This window comes from Seriola aureovittata, chromosome 2 (assembly GCF_021018895.1).
Source record: "Seriola aureovittata isolate HTS-2021-v1 ecotype China chromosome 2, ASM2101889v1, whole genome shotgun sequence".
In the NCBI taxonomy this organism is placed as follows: Eukaryota; Metazoa; Chordata; class Actinopteri; order Carangiformes; family Carangidae; genus Seriola; species Seriola aureovittata.
In genome coordinates, this window is record NC_079365.1 from 29,725,196 (window position 1) to 29,752,500 (window position 27,305).

Sequence of the window (27,305 nt, forward strand, 5' to 3'; positions counted from 1 at the left end):
ATTTTGTCATTAATTTAAGCAGCTCAGTCGCTGCCTTTTTCTAATGAATAGATTCTCGTGACATTTAGGGCCTTTGTCATTTTTCCACATTCTGATAACAGATGGAGAGGAAGGAAAAGAAGAGGGAGTGCTCGGATCGTTTTACTGGAACGTGAACTAAAATGATTTTATTTCAGTTGGGTGATTAATTATAATCCCTGCACAGACACTGAAGGTCGAAGATGCCGTCTGACTGTCCTGAGCCGCTCTGATCAGCTGATCAGTTTCTTCCATTAGTGTTTGTCACCCACTAACAAGCCCATTATTTGGCTCCATCTGCTCTGACACTGACCAGTCAGATGGAAAACCACCTCACAGCCGCCACATCACTGCAGGATGTCGACATGTTTGTGTTGACTGCAGATAAAAGAGTAGAAATGTTTTTTCTCGTGGCGGAGCTTTGTAGAAGTTTAAACCCGTAATGACTGAGATTTTTCTCACCTGTGAGCAGCGGGAACAAACTGTGATCACAGCATCACCTGTTATAAGATGGTATGTTGAACTTGTTTGTGAATAAGTTACTTGTTTCTCCCCCGTGTTCAGCAGCAGGTAGAGAACAGGCTCTTTACAGCTGTTTCTCTGAAAACATCTGTCTGCTGCTGTCTGGCTCCAACAGTGAGTCAGTCCCCATAGACTCCCATGTTAAAATGTCCAACTTTACAGCAGAAATAAACATGTTTACAGCCTGGTACAAAAACTGTTTTGGTCTCTAGAGATAATTTCCTCCTTCATGACACCTGTTTATATAACTCACCTGTTTATAAAACTCACCTGCTTACATCTTTATTAAGGACTACAGTTATGGAGGATTGAGGGCGTGGCCTCTTGAGTGTCAGGTGGGTGAGTTTATGCTTGCACACAGTCAGCTCCTCACAGGCCCCTCCTCTTTGCCCATATTTTGATTAACTGGGAGTTAGGGGCGGAGTCAGTCTGCCAAGATGGTGACAGTGTAGCAGCTCACTCTGAGCTTCAAAACCGCTCTTCAGAAAACTGTGGGCGACGTCACAGAGACTGCGGCCATTTGTCTAAGGTCTGCACAGATAAGCAATAAGCTGAAACTCACTATAAAGCTCTGTGAAGCCGAGGGAGCTGCAGGTTCATCACTGCCAGAGACTCCTTTTACATGGTCACATTGTTATACGACACACTGTTATATATTTAAAAATAGCTATATATATACTGCAGCTATTATACCTGCTGTAAAGTGATACTGGACTCTACAGTATCCAAAGTCAATCAGATCAAATTTGCTAATTTGTTTTAACAAGTAAAACTACAACATTTCCCTCAGTGGGATTAAAGTCTGTTAATGTCTTGGTCACAGAAACGCTGCAGCCTCTAAAACCAGCCTGAAAACAACAGGTTTAGGAGAGTAAAGGTTTTACACAGTTTGAATTGAAGTTGAAGGCCGAACCGGAGTGGGCTCTGGAGAGGACTGCCATCTGCTCCTGCAACTTCCCCAAAGAAAAACAAAAAGAAAAACAAAATCAAACTTTAATGAAGCTCAGAGCTGTGAGAGCTGAGCAGGTACAGAGAGCTGCTAGATCATTTTAACTAGAGCTCTTAGAAAGACGGAACCAGAAAGTACACTATTGTTTTTAAAGACTGCGTTTGCAAAGTTCACTGTGCTGTTTGCACTTGCAGCTTTACAAGAAAAAGAGAGCTAAAGACTCTCGAAGTGTAAATGTTAAAGTGTAATGTCACTGTGTCGAGAGAGCGACGCATCTAAACATCTGAACTTTGTTGAGGCTCAAAGGTGGAAAAACCTTTAAATTATTAATATTAAGTCAACATAATGGTTCACAAGCATTTCAAACAACAAATGTATGAATCACCTCACTGCCGTTCATGTAGAGACAGAGGAAAAGGTTGTAACTGCATCTAACTTCTGTCTTTTGCTGCTGTTTCTGTCTGTGCCTCGGTTTGCGTTTTATTGCTGGAGGAAGCAACAAAAGAAGAAAAAGGCTTTAAAATAAAACCCTGAAATGATCTCATGAGCTCAGCTGTAATAAATGTCTGAGCTGATATTTTAAAACAGCACTTTACTACTTCCCTCAAAAGACCTTACTATTGTTTTTTGGCATAAAACTCAGATCCTGTGACTTTAAATTTGAAGAAACAGCTGCTGTCGGAAAGATTTCAGAGATCTGTGACAACAGAACGGACTGAGACGATTCAACAATTTATCTGTGCTTTAAATATTGAACTGTATTGTTGGTGAGTCTGAGTGAAGGGTTTAGGCGCTGACCATGAACCACGACGTCTCTGGTTCAAAACGCTGAGTGTGAACTTTGTCGAGGCTCAGAGAGGTGGGAGACGCCTCTACATGAAGAATTAGATATCTCTGCTTCTTCTGCAGTGGATCTGTGTGTTATTGTTGGACATCATCACCTTATAGCAGCTCCATGGAGAACCTCTTACTGTTTGATTCTGACAGACTGACATCAAAATGTAACTTCAACCATTTTAAAATAAATCAAACAGTTTCTCTAAATAAACTCCAGACTCAGTGTGACATCAGAATATCTACGTCTTTGTCTGAAATTGATGATTACTCCTCACATCGATGTGTATTCTGGACTTAGAGATTATACAACACAGAAAGTAGACTTCTTTTAAAATTCATCACAAACTGGTAAAACTGTAGATATCTGAAGTGATATCAGTATGTTTTTATTCCTCCCCTGGTCCGTCCGTCTCATTCTCGTGGACACGATATCTCAGTAACGCCTCGACAGAACTTCTTCAAATTTGGCGCAAACATCCATGAGGACTTGAGGATGAACTGATTAGATGTTGATGGTCAAAGGTCAGAGGTCAAGTTCGTGGTGCGTAACAAAACACTTTTTATCCATTACTGAAGCCTTCACACAGCAATTATAACAATGTTCCACATAAATGGTTCATAGTTTCTGTGACTGTGGATAAACAGAACTGTAATCTGAAACTGGTCTGTGTGGAGGAGCGATACAACCATGACACGGCCGTTCTAGTTTCCTTTGTAATAAATAAATGAAAACGAAGAAAACCTGAGTAAAAAGAATCAATAACAGAAATGAGAAATCATTCGACTAATTGTTTCAGCTCTAATGTCATCTCCAAAACACATCTAAACACTAAGTGGACCAAAGACGTGTTTTGAGCACTGATGGAGGTTTTATTGGTGGATTCTGGTTTTAATATCCTGCCGGTAACATTAACATATCGGCCATTTAATAAATCCTGACTCTGAGTGAGTCGGAGAAGCGGCCAGACGACAATGAGCGATGAGAGCGACAGAGAGGTTTCTAACATGGATTCAAGTGACTGAGGGTTAGTGGCTAATTAGTGTGAATTAAAAGGCTTTTTATTATTCAGTGCCATTACGAGAGTATGGATTTCTGATCTAATACCTTATCCTGAACCTCAGGGCCCCTCAGCATCAGACCATGGTCATTAATTTGGGACACACACACACACACACACACACACACACAGGCCGATATACACACAACTTTGTCCAAAAACACACAGACATTCAAGCTCAGGCATAAAAGGACACAACAGAGAAATACACACTCACACAGACACACAACTGAAGGATATTGGGGTACTAATGTAATTATAAACTCTAAATGTTCCTGTGTTAATGCAGTTTAAACTGCCAGCAGTGGAGATCCATGCTAACTCAATAGCAGGACATCAGACAGGAGACAGTGTGTGTGTGTGTGTGTGTGTGTGTGTGTGTGTGTGTGTGTATTTATGAGTATGTGCGTCAGAGATTTATAAGTTTGTTGCTGTGTTTGTGCTGAGGCAAAGGATTTGGATGATCCTGTGTGTGTGTGTGTGTGTGTGTGTGTGTGTGTGTGTGTGTGTGTATTTTTTTTTCATATACATATCTATACTGTCAAGTACCCATGTTTATATATATATATATATATATATAAACACATACATACACACAAATGCACCCATATCCAAACATATACACACCCATGTACGTATATATGAATACAAAAATGAATAAAATTAAATGTATTATTAATATATATTAATAATAAAATAAAAGGCTTTGATATTTCATTTTTAGAATTAAACCTACAGTTTCATGTTTACAACTGAAATCATCTTGTTTAACATGAGCTGCCTGATGTTTCACTGACATCTGTATCAAGTATAATTACTCAACTACCTTTGAGGAAGGTTCATATCTGCTGTGTCATCTTAATGTCTCAAATGTGTCGTCATGTCTGAATGAAGCCGTGAGGAACATGAACATCTGTCTGACCAAAAACCATCAAGTTAACAGAGAGATAACGTCGGCCATGTTGCATCATCAATGTCTGAAACTTTAGTTACTGTGTGTGTGACTGTCACACGTGTCTATGTTTACATCAGCATCATTAAAAGGTGTGGAGTCCCCCTGTCTGCTGTTACTCTGCAGATGCTCATCCCCATCACTTCTGACTATTCTGTGTGTTTCAGCAGGACACTACAGGGCGGGAAATCACCCCTGTCACCATCAAGATGCTGTTTATTCCCTCCAGGGGCTGTTAACGCTGCCACACTCCCGTGGATGCAACATAAATCTCATGAGATGTGGTGTAGCTTGTAGGAGTTGTGATATCATGACGTAATCTCACACAGTCGCTTTGTTTTCATCAGTGAAGCACAACAAGTGTTCTGGTGGTGGTTAGACAGAAAACACACACACACACACACACACACACACACACACACACACACACACACACGCGCTGTAGTCTCACTGGGGTTAATTCTTTGCGTATAAAAACAAACACATAAAACACACCTACAGACTGCCAGCACTGATGAACACAGTCCAACTGTTACTGAGACTTTTTCCAAAAGCTTTAATACATCCAACGCCTACAACTCCCACACTGCAATAAAAAAAAGACTCCAACAGGTTGAAGCTGCACCATCATATCTCTGAATAAATGACACCCAGGCACAAGTTAATGTTTTCATTGCATGAAGTGGAATCCTGACACGAGTCTGTTGCCCTTCAAACACACTCCTCACCCTCAGACCGTAGACCAGGGGTCTCCACCCTGTTTTACTCTGACAAATACTGACAAAACAAAAGGGGCTGAGAGCTCCTCATGTCTGATATTACTGGTCACATTTATTCATATATCGTCAGATGAATGAATCAGATGAATAGGATCATTTATCAAGTCATCAGATATCTATATTCAAAACTCACATTTTGTACCAAAGACATGTGAAACTCTGAGTTGTTCAGTCAGACCTGAACACAGACATGAAAACACCACTGCAAATAACTGTCTATAAATCTGAGGGTAAACCAGAGAAAATAGAAGCTCGTCAGTCAGTGATCAGAGATAGTTCAGTACATCCGATGGTACAAAACAAACAGGAAGTTAAAAGTGATAATTCAGTTCACTTCATTCTCCAAAATGTAAACAAACATGAGCCTAAAAAAAAGTTCAAGTTGAAGCCCAAAGCTTCACTCACTTCAGTTTGTATCTGCTGTGTTATCAGAGGAGTTGCTATCACTGCATGTCGCCTACAGCTGATCTGATGTAAACAAACCTGACAGTAACTCGTTTGACTGACAACTGACACAACTGCATTTACTGAAGTCTTGTTGCCTAAAGTCTGAACTATTCATCCAGGGTTTGACTGGAGATCTCTGCCACTGACCACATGTCCAGGTAGTTACAGTGATGACGTTAATCTGTCCTTCCACTGTGTCCTCTGATGTCTGCACTATAATAACAAACACATGACAACAGAGCAGCAAACACACCAGGTGTTGCTGCAACTGGTCACCTGGCTAACTGTAGATTGAGGGATTCTTCATTAACATGTAAAGTTAACGGTTTCTACAAAAGCTGCTTCAGTTTAATTTAAAAACACTCCTGTGCAGAACAGATCTCAGGACACTTTAACTCTATATTTAAAGACCTTCCACTTCTTTGCTCCTTTACTGACGTCTGTGATTCTGTGTTTTGTCGTATGTTCGGTTGTGTTGTTTTTCTTTCTCTCTGTTGAAAGAGATCTTAAGTCAAAGAGATTATCACACAGGTTCTTTACAGGTTCTTAGGTTTTTCAAAATTCACATTATGAATTTAAAGTTACTGTATTTACCATTAAATCAGTGAGAGAGTGAAACTTGTACTGAGTGAAACAGTGGTATCAACCACTTCATCAGATGTTTGAAGGAAACTTCCTGATAGTAAATTTAGACATTACTGATTTACAGGTTGACGACCCAAAATGCATCACTCTCTCTGAGAATAACAGGGAAACTCACAATAACACTGAATGGTGAATCTCGTTGACCGTCAGGCCACTGAAGGAGCGTCTAAGAGACGCAGCTCACGGCCAAACGGAGAAGCAGCAGAGCTCAGGCGTCCATGACCTTTAATCTACAGATTCTTTACCACTAACAAACATTATTTATTAAAACAGTGAGAACGGAAACACAACTTTTAAAGTCATTAGATGCTGTTGTTCATTTCCTGCCCTTTAGCTCATCTGCAAGATAATGTACAGTCTGACACACACACACACACACACACACAATGATCCACCAGTTCCTTGCTGTGTGTGTGATGCTCACACTGCGCCCTCTAGTGGGTAAAAAACCAACAGCTTTTTCATGATTTTGATGATTCATGGACTTTTTGTCTCTTTGTTTTTTTCCCATATTTGAGAAAATAAAAGGGTAAACTAATGAAACACAAAAACATTTAGTGTCAGTGATGATAATGAGGAATGTCGTGCCGCTGTACTAACCCTGTACCTCTGGATAACTGTGTTCAAATAGTTCCTCATCTTTGAGTTCCTCTGACTCTGTTTTCAGAAGCGTTGAAGCCAATTCCTCCTCCCACTGTCAGACGTGTCGACCTGTGTATCTGTAACACACCTCGACACGTGTGGAAATGCATCTCTGGATGATTCGTCACCATCATAATCTTCACTATAGAATTCAGGCCTGTGCAATAATAGTCAAAAAATGTACCTCGACTGATTTCAAGCTTCGGCTTGATTCACGATTTCAATTTATTTTTTTCAGCATATAGTGACTTTATGCACAGGACATGCACCACCTGCTGGACTCTCATCATTACGTGTATTTATAAATATCATATCATCCCATTCAGCTGTAGACTGTCACCAGACTGTAACTATCACAGTTTCCGACTCACTTTTCATGGTCCCGTCCACTTCCTCGTCCTCATCGTCAGAGTTGATCACCATGGTGCCCAGCTGCAACTGCATGGTTCCCGTGTCCTCGTGTTCGATCATAGTCCGTGTCGTACCGCTAGGCGAACCTGCTGAACCAGCAGCCCGGATGGTCCCCGAGTCTCCGGTCCCCGCCCGCACCATTGTCCCGTGGTCGACGTCATCGTCGTCCTGAAACACAAGCAGAAAGTGATGCGTTACTTCACATGGATCACTGAACTGTGACTGTGATTACTACCAACAGAAAATATGATTTTATTTGTTTATGTTATGATGTAGTGCGTAATGTTTTGACCACTACTGCAGCAGAGGATAAGGAGAGGTCATGTCTGTACCGAGTTGTCATCATCCTCCGCATCCTGCTCCCTCTGCTCCGCCTCCTCTTGTTTCTTCAGTTTGATCTCCATGGCGTCTGTGATCAGGGCTTGGAGGACGGCGCTCTGCTTGGCTGACTTGATAAATGGATGCTGAAGGGACAACAAACATGAGAGAGAGAGAGAGAGAGAGAGGGAGAGAGAGAGAGATTGACTGACTGATGAGAAAAGAAACGTGACAACACATTTTCTATTTTCCTGACCAACATAAATAAACAGTCACTGAGCCAAAGTCAATGTGCCGTCATATAGAAAATATACAAATATAAATATACAAACTCAAATTTAAATAGACATAATACACGACTAAGACTTAACAAATAGTGCAACATGTCATTTGTAATTATAAGTTGCTCAAGTGGTGGAGACATTGAATTACTGCACAAGGTAAAATATGAAAGCAGCAGATAAAAAGTGCTGAATATATTCACTCAGTCTGTCTTTGTTTGTTTATAGAGACTGTTCATGCACGTGTGTCACTGTTACTTCAGGTTCAGCAGCAGGTTTACGTAGTTACCTGTAACAGCTTCGTGGCCGTCGCCCTGTTCTCCGGGTTTTTCACCAAACACTGTTTGACAAAGTCTTGAAACGCCGACGACCACAGGTTTGGGTTCCGAAACGTGGGAGGAGGGTTGGTGGGAATCATGAAGATGGCCTGGAGGAGGAAATGTAAGAATTCATTAACAAACATATGGTTCTTCTTTTTAACCTTTAAACACAAACACTTTCATTCACACACACAGACACTAAACACACTCGCTCACCCTCATTGGGTGAATGTCAGCGTAGGGCGGCTTCCCCTCAGCCATCTCTATAGCTGTTATTCCAAGAGACCAGATGTCGGCCACACAGTTGTAGCCGATCTCCTGTATGACCTCTGGAGCCATCCAGAACGGCGTGCCGATGACTGTGTTCCTCTTCGCCATCGTGTCCTGAGGAGGAGGAGAGAGAGAGAGGGATGAATATTCTTCCTCAGATGTCTTAAAATGAAAACACCAATGAGGAAAGAGAACTTCTTTACGGTCACAGACGAGCTGTTTAATGGACGCTTCTTGCTGCGTGTTTGAAATCTTCCAGACGTTATTGTGCTGTTAAGATGTGATCCTGCTCTTCTCCACTTATACCTCAACTTGTTGTATCAGCTGATACTGAGACCGCAGCGCTGTGGGGAATCTATCCTCTATTGATTTTAGTATCTGTCTTCATGTTTATTGTTTCTGAGTTGTAGCATCAGGTATTAGGTTAAAAAACAGAAAACTTAAATCTACCTGTTTGTATTTACCAAAAACAAAGACAGGAAGAAGTTTTTACTACATTTATCTATATAATGTAAATCTAAAGCCTAAATTACAGGCTGACAATGAAGTATTTTGGCATGAAGCCGTCATCATGTGTGACAGCAGTAACAGGATGCAGGATCCTCTTCCACTCCACAAACTGTACTATTTTATCTATGAACAAATAAACAAAAAGGAAAACGTGTGTGTGTGTATTTGTCCTGTGACATCAGGCCTAACAGGCTTTTTCACTTCAGATGTTTTGACACGTAACAGCAGGAAATAAAAGGTATAAATAATAAAATGAATGATGTCACAACCTTTTCCTACTATGACAGGCCCAAATATCTGCTGTGAAAAAGGTGAATACATCTAAACACACAGTGATTCTCTTTTCGTATTTCTTTCTTACTGTTAGTTGTCCAGCAACTCCAAAGTCGGCCAGCTTGGCCTGACCCTCCGTGTTCAGCAGGATGTTTCCTGCTTTGATGTCTCTGTGGATCTTCCTCATGAAGTGAAGATACTCCAGACCCTTCACAGTCGACTGCAGGATGGAGGCGATCTCTTCTTCTGTCAGCTGCAAGACGCACACACACACACACACACACACACACACACACACACACACACACACACACACACAGAGAGAGAGAGAGAGAGAGAGAGAGAGAGAGAGAGAGAGATAGAGAGATAGAGAGAGAGAGAGAGGCTTCAGTGTCTTTTCCCCTCTTTATGATACTAAATGAAGACACAAACAGAAACCACTCTGCTCTATATAAACGACTGTGTGTGTGTGTGTGTGTGTGTGTGTGTGTGTCTGAGTGTAACTTTACCGTCTTGTTGCGTATCCTGATGATATCAGACACTGATCCGGCTCCACAATATTCCATGACGATCCACAGGTCACTGTTCTTGAAGTAGCTGCCATAGTACCGCACCACATGAGGACTGAACACAGATGAAACTCTGTCACTTTTTATTCACTTCAGCGAGTTTAAAATTCATTTTGTTGCTGTCAGATAACACAACATGATCCTCCATGATGTGTGAAAACTCACTGTCTGAATGGGTTAAAATTGATCTACTTGTGATTATAATCATGACTCAGCTCTCAGACAATCAAGCAACTACAAACAAAACTACTCCAGTTTCTGGGCTTTTCCTCCACAACAACATGTTTGCTGAACTAAAGCTCCAGTGCAGTTTGGTTTTTATCACTTGTCCACAAACTTTCCCTCAGAAATTACAGAAAATGTCAGGAGCTACTTTTCTGTTGTGTTTGCTAAACTGCTGCTAAATGAAGAACAGCTGTTGCAGGGATGTGTGAATCCTAAAATGATTTGCACAGACTGAATCATAAGAGTTTGAGATTTCAATCAGTGTATAATTTGTCGAGGTTGTATAAAGCCTGAGTGTGTTAGAGACCTAAACACACTTACAGAAGCACTAGTGTCCCACAAGTGGGACGGAGTATTTTAAAGTTTAAATACAAACTGTAAAAAGAAAAAGAAGCAGATTCCATGAACAAAAATTCACATGACCCATAAATTATATTGAACACATTGATTTTTTTCACTAATTATTGTATAACAGACTTTAATATACTTTAATATCAGCACTAATATAAATGTACCAGCTGATAAACAGTGAAGCTTCTGGCATCACAGACGTAAACACTGTGATCTGTGACTCAGGACCTCATCACTCACATCGACTCTCAGCATCATGTAAACAAAGTGCTTTTACAGTGAAACTGAAACCTTGAAGCTCTGACTCTCTCTCCTTTATAAAATCGTACAAAGAAAAAACCAAAGCCAATGTTTTCATCACAAACGGCAGCGTGATGACTTTTTGTATTTACCATAAGAATAAATTTCCCCTCAAACTTTTTGTGACAACAGCGATCTGGTCTGGAGGAGTGGAGGCTGTTTGTTTATGGGAATCCCCCCAAAAAACCATGATCACAGCCTGTTTGTGATTCTTGTTTCCACCGAGGCTGAGAGCAACTTCGAGTCACTCTGGACAAAGATTAAAGTAGTGACTGTAAAGCTCCTAAATGTCATTTAACCAAACATATAATTTAAATAAAACAACAGGAGTCCAGCTCTCTGACAGCGGTCACACTCAGTGGTAAAGTACCTGTTACACTGCTGCATGATGGATATTTCCTTTATGATCTCCTGAAGATCCGACTCCACGGGAACCTGTTTGATGGCTACGATCTCCCCCGTCTCCTTGTAATTGGCTTTAAACACACAGCCGTACGACCTGCAGACACACACACACACACACACACACACACACACACACAGGCTCAACGTGTTGTGGTCCAGATATCAGTCCACAGTAAAATGTGTCTGTTAAATATCTGAACTCTCTGTTAATTTAAACATAAAAGAAATACAAATTAAAATGATCTCAGATCAGATCAGATAAAAGCCTCCTCAGTATGGGCTCTCATAAGGGTCAAAAAGATTGTACGGTGATGTTCACAGATAACTCCTGAGTTTGCAGTTGTAAATCAGCCTTTATAAACCTGGAAATTGAATCTGTGCCTGTGAAGAACAGAAGCTGTATTATCTGTCAAATGTTAATTACAGCTAATTACACTGTTTTAGCACAAATTCTTCTTATTTCAGATTCCTCTTTCCGACTGAAACCAAACTGTATCTTAAACTCATATCTTTACATATTTCTCCACATATTTCCATAATTTTATTATATTTTAATATATATTATAGTATAAGGACATATTTTATATTTTATGTGTATTTCTATCTTTATCTTTATAATATATATCTCCAGTATTATGGCTGAACGATATGCAAAATAAATCATATTGCGACTGCGACATGAGTCATGATTTTAGCTGGAAAGGCCATGGTCCCAAAAAAACATTAAAAATGATGATGATGTGATTTTTGTTTGTCTTGAACCAAACAAACATGTTCCTTTACGTGTGAGAACATGATCTGTAGAACTAAAAAGCTTATTCCTCATCTGTTGTGACACATTTTACCTTCATCAAAAAAACTGCAGCTCCTGATATTTGGATATTGCACTTGGCTTTAATGCAGTTGTGCAGCCCTAAACAGTGAACTGTAAAATATTTATTCTGGAAATTACTTCTTAAAAAGTGCAGGTTGTATGTTCAGTAACAGCAGAGATTGGTTTTGAATGGAGCAGGAGTTGTCAGGCCGGCAGTCTTCTTAAACTCTGTTCACAGTCAGTCAGTCAGTCAGTCAGTCAGAGAGAGCTGACCTCAAAGGTCTTTGTTAATCCAGTTTAACCTGCAGGACTTTCTGAGGCTTGTGCAACACGTTTTACAGGAAATAAATTCCTGATGAGTAAAATAAATGACGTCTTCACTGCAGAAACAGAATCACTGGTGTCACACAGAGTCGTGACACCAGTGAAACCAAGGATGTGACTGATGGACAAGATGCACAAACTCATTTTATCAGGTCGAAACCTTCATCCTAAAGAAGATAAATAAAAAGATTTCATTCAAAACCAAAGGCCAACATTGACAACACTGTAGTCTTCAGTTATGCTTGTGTTTTGTTATGCCAGGATTTCTACGCATGAGCAACTAGAAGCTCGTCAGTCGTCAACATCTGTCGCCGTCGGCGTCCTGAAGCTGCTCTGGATTATTCTCTCATCGTCGTCTCACACCTTGACTTTGGTCTTTTTCAAACATCTAAAAATGCTGAAGAGCTCAAAGAGAGAGAGAGAGAGAGATTGTGTTATACTGCAGCCACACACACGCACACACCCACACACGCACACACGCACACACACACACACTCCCACACCCACACACACGCATGCACACACACCCACCCACACACACACACCCACACACACATGCACAGTCGCGTCAATCAGCCGCTGAGAACAGGAAGTGTGTTGAGACACAGGAAATGAAGAGGCAGTGTTTATGTTGATGGGCACCAGAGGAGGGGGCGGAGCTTCACGCTGACAAACAGGAGGAAGACGCGAGGCGGGAGATCGACAGATAGACGGAAGGACAGAGGACGAGGTGTGGTCTCGTCTGTCAGGACTGAGTGACGCTGCTGTGACTCACCCTTCACCCAGCTTCTCCAGGACGTCAAACACTTCCTCCGGCTGCTTGGTGAGACTGTCCTCGCTCAGCTTCTTCAGCTGTCTGTAACCACGGAGACAGGAGACGTTAGGGAGATGGACGGACAAGAAAAAAAGTTCAACTGAAACTTCTTCATGTCAATACAGTACCTCAGGGTTCGGCTGCAGCTAATGATTATTTTCATTATTGATTAATCTGCCAATAATTTCCTGGATTAATGCAGAAGTCGTTTGGTCGACTAACCCAGAGTTAAAGCAAATCTCCCCAATTTTCTGTCAAACCATCAATTATCTGAAACAACTGATCGATTAATTAACAAACAAACTGCCACAGCTCGGTCTCTCTCTCATTTTCACCTTCCTTATGACTGATACTGTTTGTTTGTTTGTTTAATCCTGTTTTCTCCCAACAGAATTAATTAATAATTAATTTTAAATAAACATCTAAAAGTTCAACTATTGATTTGTTGATTAATATTTGCTCTGCTCTTTTTTCAGCAATGTAGAGAAAAACATTTTTTTTTAAATTTAAAACAACAAATAAACAAACAAACAAACAAAAAAGCTTTAAATTTCATCATTAAAATGATTAAAGCCAATGTTTCAGGCTTTAATAATGAATCAGTATCAGTAACAGTATCTGAGCTGCAGTTAACAGGCAGTAGTTTGTTTTGGGTGTAACCGTCCACCTCTGCTCTGCTGCTGAAAAACCTCCCAAGATGTTTGATAAAGTCAGAAGACAAAAATAGTCTCCAACAAAAATAGATTCAGACGTGTCCTACATGCAGCCGACGAGCCGCTCTCAGGATGATTACAGGAAGACGAGGAGGAAATGTCAAATTAAACCAGTTTTTAATCAAACACACAAACTGCTGCTCCGCTCACATCTGTGGTGTCACCCGTCTGATTCCTGCTCCGACGCCTGGATGCTTTCATACAGTTAATCTAACCGAGGAGTGTGTGAAAGAAGCTGATTGTCAACGTTTCTCTCACACACAATTATTTATTTACATATTTGTTTTGGGGCATTTTTGCCTTTTTACTGCCTTTAGTGGAAGAGAGAGTAACAGGAAATGTAGAGAGAGACAGAGACTGAACAATGGTCTCTAATAAGATCAATCCTTGTGAAATCATTTTAGAAAACTAACTCCCTAATTTAAGTTTTCTCATTAAAGCCGTTTGCTGTTTTGCAGTCGATGAACCACAGTTACATCTCAAGATCATACACAGTGTGGTCTCACATCTCAACACTGATATTTTATCATTATCTCACGGCTCTATTTTGAAAGATGTACTGAGAACTAGAAATTGAAAAACATATGTCCCAGCAGGTCTCAGGAGAAGGATGAATGTGAAGTTTAAGGTTTACATGAGAGCAGCTCTGTGATTGGTCCTCACACCGGAGCTAGTGGCATCACACCAGGGTGGGGCAGGTCATCCTGCCGCAAATACACTATGATTAATTTACTGTTGAATAAGAAGAAGAAAAGGGCTGAAAACAGCAGACTGACGTCATGTAGTTATGAACAAATATGAGGAATATTTTGTGCTTCTCTATTTTGGCTGTAATTTTGAAAATGCATATTATTTTGTCTGAAGAAATAAAACTTAGATTACAAAAAGAAGACAGGGCTCAAGCTACATCTTGATAATGTAAACTCTGAACGACAACGTCATCAAACTGCAGCCAATCCTCTCGTCTGTCTGTTGATAACAGATCTGATCTACATCTGTGGCTTTCCTCGAAGCCACATCTCATCCTCCGCCCTGCGCCGCCCTGCGCCGCCATGCGCCCAGCTGATCCCAGAGTATCGACTTCAAGCCACAAACCACACAAGTCACCGAGCTGAGCGTTCGAATGCTAATCTACCGTAGCAGCCCATAATCTGCGTTCCCAGTGGACTCTGTGAACCTCTAAAATGCACTTTTATCTGCAGTGGCTCAAAGTTCTGAACACACCAAATATTTACATTTCTAAATTTAAAATGTCCCTCGTTTGTCCTCAGCTCTTTTCCTTATTTTTCTAGTGCTTCTATTTCTGATAGAAACAGTCTCAGTGCTACAGATCTGACTCCTACACTCAGAAACAACAGCTGCTCATAATGTTGTTATTCTGGGAGTGAACCAGATACACACTAACTTACTTTAATATTATAAATAGGGCTGTCCCAAACGATTATTCTTTAAACGATTAATCCAGAGATTATTTTTTCGATTATTCGACTAATCTAACGATTATTTTTTTTATTAACCTAACGGTAATTTTATTGCAATTAAGTTTTGCTGCCATCTTGACTCGCTGCACCAGGGTGCTTCCTCTTTATGTGCTCGTGCATGACTGTCGTGCATGAGTGATATGTCAGATGCACTTTGCAGAGTCTGCAGTTTACCGCACTGTTGGTGTCAAGATTAAAGTTTTCCCAAACTCTGGAGGACCGTGAACGAGCCTTTCTTGCCGCGTGTTGCTCCACACGCTCCGTCGTGCTGCTGCTAGACGCCGCCGTGTTGTTCAAATATATTACACAGACGCAAATCATTCACGTAGTCAATGACTTCAATTACGTCACCGCGTTGTCCCAGTCCGTGCGCTGCGCTTGTATCCGGGTTAAACCAAAGACGATGGATATAAACGGTCCCATTAGAAAGTTCCGGTTCTGTTCTATCAACATTTACTCTGTGTGGTTTTACACGACGCGTCGACACTAAAATTCCACGTCGAATAGTTTTTATAATCGTCCCAGCCCTAATAATAAATAAAGACAAAAGTTCCTCTGGATCTTCTGGATTCGAGTCAAAACACGTTCAAGGTTTTAATTTAGTGGTTTAATTGGTTTAAATTTAATTACTGTGATGATCATTACTTAAAGTAGTTAAACACTTTTCCAGTTTAACACCTTTATTTTAGGAAAGTTGAGCAAAAGAACATTACAGGACACCGGCTGCTTCCTTCTGTCTTTATCCTCAAGATTCTATTTGAAATGGTCGATTTTCATATATATAAGTAAATGATTAGTTATTAAAAACCTAAATGAACAGAAGCAGATTAATATTGAAACAGAAGTTATGTAAAACTAAATATTGCAGTAAATAAAGTTTGAGTAAACTGGCCATAAGCTAAATATGGATGTTGTGATTACAGATGCTCGATGCTGATTAACTGACATGATCATTATATATGATCTTTTTCATCTTTTCTTTGCAGTTTTGCTGTTTACCTCGCTACCTGTCTGCAGTCTACCTGTCTGCGGTCTACCTGTCTGCGGTCTACCTGTCTGCAGTCTACCTGTCTGCTGTCTACCTCGCTACCTGTCTGCAGTCTACCTGTCTGCAGTCTACCTGTCTGCTGTCTACCTCGCTACCTGTCTGCAGTCTACCTGTCTGCAGTCTACCTCGCTACCTGTCTGCGGTCTACCTCGCTACCTGTCTGCAGTCTACCTCGCTACCTGTCTGCAGTCTACCTCGCTACCTGTCTGCGGTCTAACTCGCTACCTGTCTGCAGTCTACCTCGCTACCTGTCTGCGGTCTACCTCGCTACCTGTCTGCAGTCTACCTCGCTACCTGTCTGCGGTCTACCTGTCTGCAGTCTACCTCGCTACCTGTCTGCAGTCTACCTCGCTACCTGTCTGCGGTCTACCTCGCTACCTGTCTGCGGTCTACCTGTCTGCGGTCTACCTCGCTACCTGTCTGCGGTCTACCTGTCTGCAGTCTACCTCGCTACCTGTCTGCAGTCTACCTCGCTACCTGTCTGCAGTCTACCTGTCTGCAGTCTACCTCGCTACCTGTCTGCAGTCTACCTGTCTGCAGTTTACCTCGCTACCTGTCTGCAGTCTACCTGTCTGTAGTCTACCTGTCTGCAGTTTACCTCGCTACCTGTCTGCAGTCTACCTGTCTGCAGTCTACCTCGCTACCTGTCTGCAGTCTACCTGTCTGCAGTTTACCTCGCTACCTGTCTGCAGTCTACCTGTCTGCAGTCTACCTGTCTGCAGTCTACCTGTCTGCAGTCTACCTCGCTACCTGTCTGCAGTCTACCTGTCTGCAGTCTACCTGTCTGCAGTCTACCTGTCTGCAGTCTACCTCGCTCAGGCCGACCTGCTGGTGCTGAACAAACAGAATTAAAGGGGTGAAACATGAAGGTTTCTCTGGAGGACAGACTGTGAATGTGATGAGACTCGTTCTTGTCTCAGCACTGAGGGAGAGGAAGCAGTGGATGACTGAGGGGACGTGATAACAAACCAGCCGAATGTTTTACCAGCATCCTCCTGATAACTGGACAGAAAAAGGAACCACTCAGTTCCTACTGTCAAACACAATAAAGTGAGCTGACAAACCAGTTTCTAAATGAAACAATACACAGAAAGTGCATCTCTGGACCGTGTCCATATGAAACGTTACAAAGCCACGAACAACGACATCATGTGTTCCTAGTTCTCTTGTGTTGAGCGTCACTGTTCTGACACTCATACACTGATTTCTCTCAGTGTTGTGGAGTTTCCTACCGACTATGAATAATGATCCAATAATTATCCCCTCCCCCTGAAACAAAGACCAGCATCGTTATCATCATAAAACATTTATACATGTATATGAAATAAAACATTAACCTTCAAAGAAACGGCTGTGTGTTTAATGAGTGTGACTTCAGGCTGTTTCTAACCCGTGAGATGAGATGAGTCAGGATCTGTGGCGCTCACCACTTCAGCTAAACGACTTCCTGGGGGAAGCTCCGCAACTGTTTTCATTATTAATTAACAAACAAAATCTCGTTTTTGATTAATTGATCGGCCACTTCTTCTATAAAATGCAAATCCTCACATTTAAGAAGCTGGAACCAGAGAATATTTAGCTTTAAAAATGACTAAAATTATTCATACATTATGGAGACAGTGGCCAATTAATTTTCTGCCAAAAGATGAATTAATTAATCGACTAATTGCTTCAGATCATTATAGGATTACTGGTGGAAGTACTAATGAACTATCAGTGGTAGAAAGTAATTGTACTTAAGTGTTTATTTCTACTTCTCTACATTTCTCTAACAGCTGTTTACTATTTTTTTCTAGATAAAAATTTTACAAAAATAGTTATGATGAATTAATATTACAACACTTTGAAAAGGAACATTACACACAACAACAAATTGCTGATATCACTTTTACTTTGGTTAAAACTTGTCAGGATGCAACTAACAATTGATCTTATTATCAATTAATCTGCTGATGATTTGTTGTTTAGTCTATAAAGTGTTTGAGAAAAAGACCCAATCAAAAGTCCAAAACCCCAAAATATATAAAACAGAGAAAAACTGAAAACCTCAGGAACTTTTCAAATGTCTGGCTTTATGAATAATTAATTGATTAATTGTTTCAGCTCTAAAATCTCTAATATATTTTTTATATTAGTAATAATTTATTTAATTATAATGTTACACTGTGGTGCTGCTACGTTTACTGTAGTGAAATATATGGGTAGTTCTTCCACCATTGGAATCAACTCATTCAGGATTATTCTGTAGTTTTACTCCTGTCTTGCACTAAACGTCTCCAAATTTGAATCAGGCTTTTTGCGGAGCTGAACAGTTATTATAATATCATTATATTATAATTATTATTACAATTATTATACAGTTTGGTGCAAAGTTTATGCAAATAAAAGATCTTGTTGATTTCTGAAGTGAAGAGAAGTAAATACAGCCCCGCAGCAAACACACATGAAAATGAGCCTCCCTGCAAACATTAATGCACCATTACTTTTTTATCATTAACTTAAAAACTAGGGAAAAAAAGCAGCTTGCAAACAGTTTCTGAAGCAGCTCAAAGTCTTTTTGTTCTGGTGGATTTTCAGCCTCTTCCTGCAGATCTCCTCAGGTTCTTAAATATTTTAGGTCTTTAGGAACTTCCCACAGATTGTCAGTGGTGTTCAGCTCAGGGGACTGTGGGGGCCGTCCCCGAGGCGTCCGTCCCCGAGGCGTCCGTCCCCGAGGCGTCCGTCCCCGAGGCGTCAGCGTGTATTTCTTGAAGTGGTTCATGGGGGATTCTGAAATCTGCTTTGAATCATTGTCCTGACAGAAACCAGACTCTGTTCACTTTCACTTTTTCACTGACTGATCTCAAAGAACCCCAAAGAAGAATATTCCCACCCAAAACATGCCACAACTACAGTTTAATTATTTTCAATTTTTTAGGTTGTGTGCATTAAAATTTGAAGAAAGACTCATTTTAATGTCCATCTGCTTCAGGGGATCTATTTACTTATTTTAACTTCAAAAATCAAAATAACAAGTAGTTTGACCAACAGTGGCTAAACTGTTATAACTCTACACTACATCTGAAAACAAGGTTAGCATTTCCGTTTTCTTAAGCAAGTTATCACTCTTTGCAGTGACCTAATTTTTTCTTCCACAAAGCCAGTATGAATCCACCTGACGAACCAGCTCCTCTGTCAAAACCACACCACACAACCAGGTTCAACCCAACACACACACCTCAGCAACATGAGCGCCCGTATCTGCTGAGCTGATGAACTTACAGCAGCTGAGCCCCGATCAACAAACACAGTTAAGGCACTAAATTGGATCAGCAGAGCTTTGATAGTGACAAACACCAGAGATTAGACAAAACAGATCAACACAACAGTCACCGAGCTAATTCAGTAAGAGCTGGGGATTTATATTTTACATGCTTCTATTTATTTCAGTCCAGGAAACGAATAAGAAGCAGAGATGTTAAGTAGTTTTACTATAACACAGGGCTGCAACTAATGATTATTTTCATTACTGATTAATTTGTAGAAGTAAATAGTACAAACATTTCTATAACTTCCCACAATACAAGTTGACATCTTCAAACCTCAAACTCTGACATCTGTCATCAGCAGATTTTTGGCACTTTTGCTTAAAAAAATTAATTATCTGTCCACTGACTAATCGAGTAATCAACTGAATGTTGCAGATCTACAACAATGTCATTGGTTTTGATTTTATACAGTAGAGGAGCTGTAGTTAATACTACATACATTTAGTACATGTACATTACGTACACGTGCATTACAGTGTTAATGTGTTTATATAGTGATTGTAGTGATAAATATGCAGATTTAGAAGAAAATGTTACAAAAAGTTTAAATTACATTTTTACTTCAACAATCAAAATGTCCTTACTGTACTTTGGTAATTTGATGTGGGTGTCTCTAATTAATAATTTGTGGTGATAAGATGTTGTATTTGAGGATTTCATTGTAAAGTTTTATGTTATATTTTCTTGTGTTTTGTCTTTTAACTAAGTGTTTCTATTACATGTTTCTATACTATATTATAACATTCATGATGGAGGATTCTGCATTAGTTATATTACCAAATACATTAATAAATGCTGACATATTCTTATAACTACATTATGGTGTGTTATAAACATTTATTAAATGTTAAATTTTGATCACAAATGATAAACAGGTGGATTGAAGGTGAAGTGTTAATATGTCAGTATAAATCCGTGACCCTGGTCCATAAAATAGTCCTCACCTGGCTCCTGTAGCCCCCTCTCGTTTCACATTAACGGTTTCACATTAACGGTTTCACATTAACGGTTTAACGTTACATACAAACGGTTTTCTATGAGACTCGGTTGTGTAATGTCTCTAACTCTCTGACTCTGGCCGCGTCTCTGTGTGTTTTTTCGGGCTTGTTTTGAGCCCAGCGGCGGCAGCAGCAGCGGCAGCAGCGGCAGCTAACTTCAGCCACACACAGAAAGTCAATGAGGATGTCACGCATCTCAAACCGTCTGTTTTCACTATCGTTACCTTCGCGGGTGATTCCTCATCTGGACCTTGTCCTTGTTCTCCATGCTGTCCTCCTCCCGTGTGTTCGCCGCCTCCTTTTCAGTCGCCTGTGCTCAAACTTGACCGAGTTTGTCAACGATTCAAAGCGACGGTTGACGCCGTCTGCTAACGCTAGCAGCAGCTAGCAGCCGTTAGCCCGTTCAGTCAGTGCGGCGGAAAAAACAGCTCCACTGTTCATCATTCAGAGAAACGAGGCTCGAGCAGCGAACAAACTTCACCCAGCTGCCGTGTCCTGGCCGCCGGGTTCATCCTGGACAACTTTACACTTGTTTGACAAACCGCTCGGCAAAACTGCCGTGACATCCAGCAGAAGAAACCAGGAAGAGTGAGTGGAGGAAGGCGGTGCAGACAAAGGCTGCAGTACAGGAGCGCGTCGGGAGGGGGCGCCACACTCACTGTCCCACTGTCATACTGAATATTAACAAGCACAATAACAGTAAATATAAGACTTTAGTTTCATTTCATCTATATACAACAAGATGCCTAAAATTATTTATTAAATACATTACTTTACTGACATTAACACTTCATTAGGAACACCATACTAACTCAGTTCTTCATGTTTCCTGAGATTCTGCTCCATCTTTACTATTTTGTCTTCATTTTTATTTGATTTTTAATATCCTACCTTTTATTTCTGGTTTGACTCACTTTAATACGTCCTCTGCTTTAGTGTTTTATTATTTTATCTTTGTCGCTCACTTTAGTGTTTCCTCAGTGCAAATTTATGAGATTCATCACAGTTTCCTCAATTCCTGTTTTATTATTCTTATTTGTTATTTCTATTTATTACTTGGTCATTTGTTATTCTGTGTAAATGTGTGTGTGGGTGTGTGTGGGGGTTATTGCTATTATTCTATAAAGCACTGTTACATTGTTTATATGAAAAGTGCTATACAAATAGTCTGATCGATTGATGAGTGCATCTCATCCTTTTTCCAGATTATTTGGAAAATTAAATCTACTTCTGTAAAAATCAACAAGTAGATTATATAATAATTCCCTTTCATGAGCACAAAACAAAGACAAACAGAGTTTTACATTAATAGAATATTTTATTAGAGGAACAAAACAGCATAGCGAAGTTCACATCTAATCAGTAAATAACATCCAAGTGGGCAAGAAGGAACTTCATCCTCAGACCTGGAACGAATGATGGGAGAGAAGAGCTGGAAGAAGAAGAAAAAAAAATTAGTAGTTTGTAATATTTCCGTTGAACTGTGTATTAATCAAGTTTTTGACAAACCCAGATTCTGTATTTTTAAAATGGCACCTGTTCCTGAAGAAACCATGTTATTTTTTTTTATAGCCTTGAATTTCACATTGATCTGAAAACTCACAGAGCGTTTACTCCCCAGAGGGCCGCACACTCTCGAAGATGCCGGCTTCCCTCATGGCGTTGAACTCTTTGACAGAGTCGTACGTTTTGTAGAACTCAGCGTAGGCCCGTTTCCTGGGCTCTGTCACTGCGTACTGTGAAGATCAAAACAAAAAAACATCTGTTTGTTCACAACTTCAATCAAACCATAAAGAGAGAGCGAGATGACTGACAGGATAGAATCAAGTTTTAATTTTTCATGTTTCAAATAGAGGAACTGAACAGATGTGAGTGTTAACTTTACTCCATGAAAACGGAGCAAAAAGGAGGAGTTTTATAAAGAAAACATAGTAGTATGGACGTAGCCTCAGCTCCAAACACACATGAATCTGCAGTGTGTGGTAGTGGCTGTGCTGTCTCTATTGTGTTACTTATATTGTGTCGCAAAGATTAAAACATCTTTCTATATATTCAACATAAAACCAGATAAATCAGATGCTGATACTAACTGCTCACACAGAAGCAAATCCATCATCAACTCTATTAAGTGTTACTTTTTTTAACCCAACAGTGTGATCTGATTTAAGGCAGCAGCCTCATGTGAGTGTGTCGTTCCCCTCACCTTGAATGCAATGGCAGCCCCCAGAGACAGAGCGAAAGCGATGGGCAGGTGAAACCTCAGACGCTTGGCCAGCATTCCCCTCATCACAGGCTTTGGCAGAGACATGATGGATCACCTGCAGGAGATGGAGACATAAATCGATCTATGACGTCAGCATCTGAATCCCTACGACATGACTGCACCAAATAACAGCGAGGAAGCGACCGTACAGTGAGACAGCACTTTTTTTGATCAGTCTCTTGCTCTACATCATGTGAAATACACAGTTTCTCTCTCATCAGCTGTTTTCAAATAAATGCTGTCAAGACGTTTCACATGGAGTTACTCCTTGTAATCTTCAGTTTTGCCGAGTGCAGCTAACAGAGGTGAAGAGTTGTGAATGAGCCGAGGTCAAACTCTAAACACAGAGGTCATTGTTAGTTCAAGTTTTACATCAGTCTGTTTGATCCTGTGTCATGTCATTTATCACAACAATGTGCCCTTAAATATAAAATGGGGCTAAAACTAATGATTATCTTCATCATTGATTACTATGTTGATAATAATCTGAATTAGTCAACAATGGTTTAGTCTATCAAACAAAAGAAAACAGTGAAATACCAATAATAATATATTAGAGTCTTGTAATGTTTCATTTTGTCCGACCAGCAACACAAAAATATTCAGTCCATTATGATATAAGAGAAAAGCAGCAACATCTCAACCGAGAATCTGGAAGCACCAAATGTTTGGTGTTTTTGCATTTACAAAAAAATCATAATTTTGGAGAAAAGACTTGGAGATTCATTTTCTTTTATCAGCAAATATATAAAACAGGGACATGAGATTATTGTCTGATGAGAGTTCTGACACGAACTGTGTCTCCAGTTGTTATTCAGTGACTATAATTGAAATGGGAGGTTATGAATCCTTGAGTTTGGCAAAACTGAGGTAGAAATGTTGTAAATTCTGACACATGAATCTATAAAACATCAGTTAACATAACAGGGACGATCGTGATGGAGAAATTAGCTCATAATACGTGTTATGTGTCTTGCGATGATTTATACACAGTAATCAGTAATTATTCTTAACATATTACCGTCCTATTTGTGACATTATCAGTGAATAGCTGCTATTTTCCAATAGATTAAGTAATTTTATCTAAATTGACTATCACCACATTATGGACGAGTTACTCCATTAAAAAATAGCGGATATTGGATTTTCTTTGTGACACTTTCTGTCAAACATGTTGGTTTATGAACCAGTGACATTGCTGATCCGTTATGACCCGACCAGACTCTTACTCTGTTGCAGAGTCAAAACTAAACATGGAGAAGCAGCAGAAAACCTGAGGTCGATTCCACCTTTTCTTTTTGCTGCTGCATTTATTAATATCCTGCACTGTCATTCTTATTCTCCCTTTAACTCATGTGTGTCTTCATATGTTCTTTATGTTTCGTGTGAAGCAGTGAAATCTCCCTTGTGTGTGTTTTCACAGATAGAATAAAAGGTTTGTAGATCTAGTCCAGACTGACAGATTTAAGTGTAGTGCTTTTTATCTGGATCTGGTCTGATGTGGCCTAGATGTAAAAAAGAAATAAGAGAAATCTCGATTTTTTTTCCCACAAACAATTTAAAGGTTTCACAGACCTGACAGTGGGTTTTTAAACAGCTTTAAATCTTTAAATTCAGTGTCTGAGGAGGAAAAACCGAATCACTATTGTAAATTTCTTCTGAGCTACTGAATCAGAGTCCGAGTTATTTGGAGGTCACTACATTAAATCAGTCTAGCAGATGGACTGTTGTGTTTAATCCCGGAGATAATGTCAGTGTGTTTTTGTATGTGTTATCTGTAATAGTAAAAATGATCTGTCTGTGTTCACGTGTTATACATTGACATGAAATATTAACGAGGCCGACAGAACTAATTTAGTTCATTAATGCTGGTCAGAACTGCCTCTGTATTAACACATTAATAAGGACCTTCAGCAAAGTGCCACTACATATACATTTTAAGTTTAATATTAACAAAAATTAAAATATGTTCTATGCCAGCAGCTGCGTTGCAGGGTCGTTAGCATAAAGTCACAATAGGGACACGACGTTTAAGGCCTCATCTGTTCGTATTAACATAGCATTACTCATTAATGACATGAGGGGCGAACAATATAAATATAACCTGAATATTTAACGTTAAAGTTTGACTGATCGTTAATACGCAATGTCGGATAACGGTAACATGAGCTAACGTCAGCTAGCTCGATGAAGCTAACTATTAACTAGCCGGCGACAACAGCAGAAAGAGACAAAAATCAAAGAAACTGGTCAACTCCGGGAGTCAGTGTTCAGTGGGAAAGAATAACGGGTTAAAATGTTATAAAGTGAAATTTATCACAGGGGTTTAAAGCAGTTTAGTTAGAGGAATACTCACAGGTTGGACTCACGACCTTCACACAAACCGCTAACGTACTATTCTTACACCGGAAGAGCTTCTACTGGAGCCACCGGGGGACAAAGTTAAGCGAGTCCTGCGAAAGCGAAGCGAGGGCAGTCGAGGTCAATGTGAAGACAGACAGACGGACGGACGGACGGACGGACGGACGGACGGACAGACAGACAGACAGACAGACAGACAGACAGACAGACAGACAGACAGACAGACAGACAGACATACTTTATCCACATGCAGTTGTCAGTTTATTAGGTTCACTGAGTCAGGCTTTAAATCCTCCTTGGAGGTTGTAATGTTCAGTTTGTGCTGAATTGTGAAAATAACAGGAACACTGGTCATCAAATTTGGGACTATGTATTAATATATTGCACTGCATTGTCATTTTTATTCTTCTGTTTAATATGTCTTATTATATTTAACATTTTTTAATCTTGTATCTTAATTTATATGTGTCTTTATGTTTTTATTCACTATTTAAATTTAATTACCTACTTGATTAAAGGTACTATACACATAAACCTGCCTTGCCCTAAGGTCTATTAACTTCACACACATAGAAGTAAACAATAAATATTCAGTGTGTAATGCAATAAGTTACTTTACATGCAGTAGTTATGTGCAGTATGTGAATGTATACACATCTATGCAGTTTATGTAGCCTGTTTGTATTTATATCTGACAGTGGGGAATAGTTTAGCCCTGATCCAGGATCAGGATAAGGTCGATAAACTGTTTTGCTGGAGTTTGGAGACACACACATATTAATGATAATTATAATAATAATAAGAAGAAGTAGAATTCACTTCCAGTTTTCTTGTGGTAAATATAATAGACTATTGAGCTGCAGTTTGCCACCTGCAGACCAAACATGTGGTGACACAGTCAGACCACCAGAGGGAGGCAGAACAACACTGACCGAACCCAGGTGCGTGCGCTTTGCTCAACACTTATATATATCGAATTGTCTTTACAGAAACGATGCATTCTGTGTAATGTAGTTACATTTTATTTAGGAAAATCACATTGGTCCAAAGTTATGTAAAACTATTTGATGAATAATGTTTTTATTTTCAATTAACACGTGAGACAGAACATTCGATATGTATTAAAATGTGTTTATTTAATATTGGCTGAGAGGAGAAGCAGTGAACGCTCACACTGGCTTTATTAACATATTTTATTGTAAAAATACTGCAGACTGTTTACAGTTGAGTGGACAAGCTTTGCTACACATATGCAGTAAATAAAAAAAACAAGTTTAAACCTGAAAAAAAAGTGTAATTTGTTAGTTTTCAGTCTCATGAAACAGTTTCAACATGAACAACAAACCAAACGCTCCATCTGTCCCACACCTCAACATCTTCTCTTCCATAAAGTGCATTTCAATAAGAGTGAAGCACAGAGCACTCGGCCATTTAAAACCTGCAGAGAATCTCACAGGCTCCATGACAGTGACTCAGGATAATAATCGTTCTCTATTCTTACATGAAAACTTTGTGTCAGCACAATGTCGACTTCTTTCACTCGACCAACATGCACAAACGATACCAGCAGAATTGTGTTTTTTAAAAGAATAATTTGAGATTTTGGGGAAAATGCTCTTTCGCTTCCTTGGAGAGATTTAGAGGAGAAGATAGAAACCACTCTGTCAGTAGCTGGTTACTTATCTTCTTCTGCTTGACTTTAAACCATCAGTCTGACATCTTTATGAACCAGGATCCTCAGCCTCTGATTTCAGTCTGTTAGTTGATGTGCAGAACAGAAACTTCTGGCGAGGCAGCTTTTAGTTTTTAAACTGTTGGAAAAGTTAATTTGAATCATTTCATTTGAAAGAGTCAGTATCTTTAAACACAAACCGTAAACCAAACTCTTCAGCCTGGTTTTTAATGAGAATGTTTTATGGCCTTTATTCATTTTATTTAACCAACACAATGTTCATTCCCTCTCATTGCTGTTGTCATTGTTTTTTGTCTATTTTATCTAGTTATATATATATATTTATATATATTTATATATATTTATTTATTTATTTTATTTTTTAGAAATTTAAAATCTTTACTTTTATTATGACTTCACTATTTTT

At 39.7% G+C, this 27,305-nt stretch overlaps 3 protein-coding genes across 3 annotated transcripts in view; all 3 read right to left on the minus strand.

The window, feature by feature from the left end:
- Positions 1-21,152, minus strand: part of LOC130182200 (serine/threonine-protein kinase 4-like) — a 34,252-nt gene extending 13,100 nt beyond the window's left edge. Inside the window, exons 1-9 of the mRNA XM_056396911.1 lie at positions 20,807-21,152; positions 12,996-13,076; positions 11,048-11,176; positions 9,742-9,856; positions 9,321-9,485; positions 8,396-8,563; positions 8,149-8,286; positions 7,593-7,724; positions 7,221-7,428 (exon numbers count right to left, since the gene is read on the minus strand). Coding sequence (XP_056252886.1) covers positions 7,221-7,428; positions 7,593-7,724; positions 8,149-8,286; positions 8,396-8,563; positions 9,321-9,485; positions 9,742-9,856; positions 11,048-11,176; positions 12,996-13,076; positions 20,807-20,850 — 1,180 coding nt within the window. The 5' untranslated portion in view covers positions 20,851-21,152. The remainder of the gene's footprint in view (positions 1-7,220; positions 7,429-7,592; positions 7,725-8,148; positions 8,287-8,395; positions 8,564-9,320; positions 9,486-9,741; positions 9,857-11,047; positions 11,177-12,995; positions 13,077-20,806) is intronic.
- A 728-nt stretch (positions 21,153-21,880) lies between these two features.
- On the minus strand, positions 21,881-25,354 carry LOC130182202 (cytochrome c oxidase subunit 6C-1). Its single transcript, XM_056396924.1, has 4 exons — positions 25,202-25,354; positions 22,786-22,900; positions 22,186-22,318; positions 21,881-22,014 (listed from the first exon to the last, which is right to left on the minus strand). The coding sequence occupies exons 2-3, from the start codon at positions 22,888-22,890 to the stop codon at positions 22,193-22,195; spliced, it is 231 nt and encodes a 76-aa protein (XP_056252899.1). The 5' UTR covers positions 22,891-22,900; positions 25,202-25,354; the 3' UTR covers positions 21,881-22,014; positions 22,186-22,192.
- Positions 25,355-26,380: 1,026 nt separating this feature from the next.
- angpt4 (angiopoietin 4) overlaps positions 26,381-27,305 on the minus strand; it is a 46,220-nt gene continuing 45,295 nt past the window's right edge. The window contains exon 10 of the mRNA XM_056399015.1: positions 26,381-27,305. This exon is cut by the window's right edge and continues 2,178 nt beyond it. The gene's annotated coding sequence lies outside the window, so the exon portion shown is untranslated.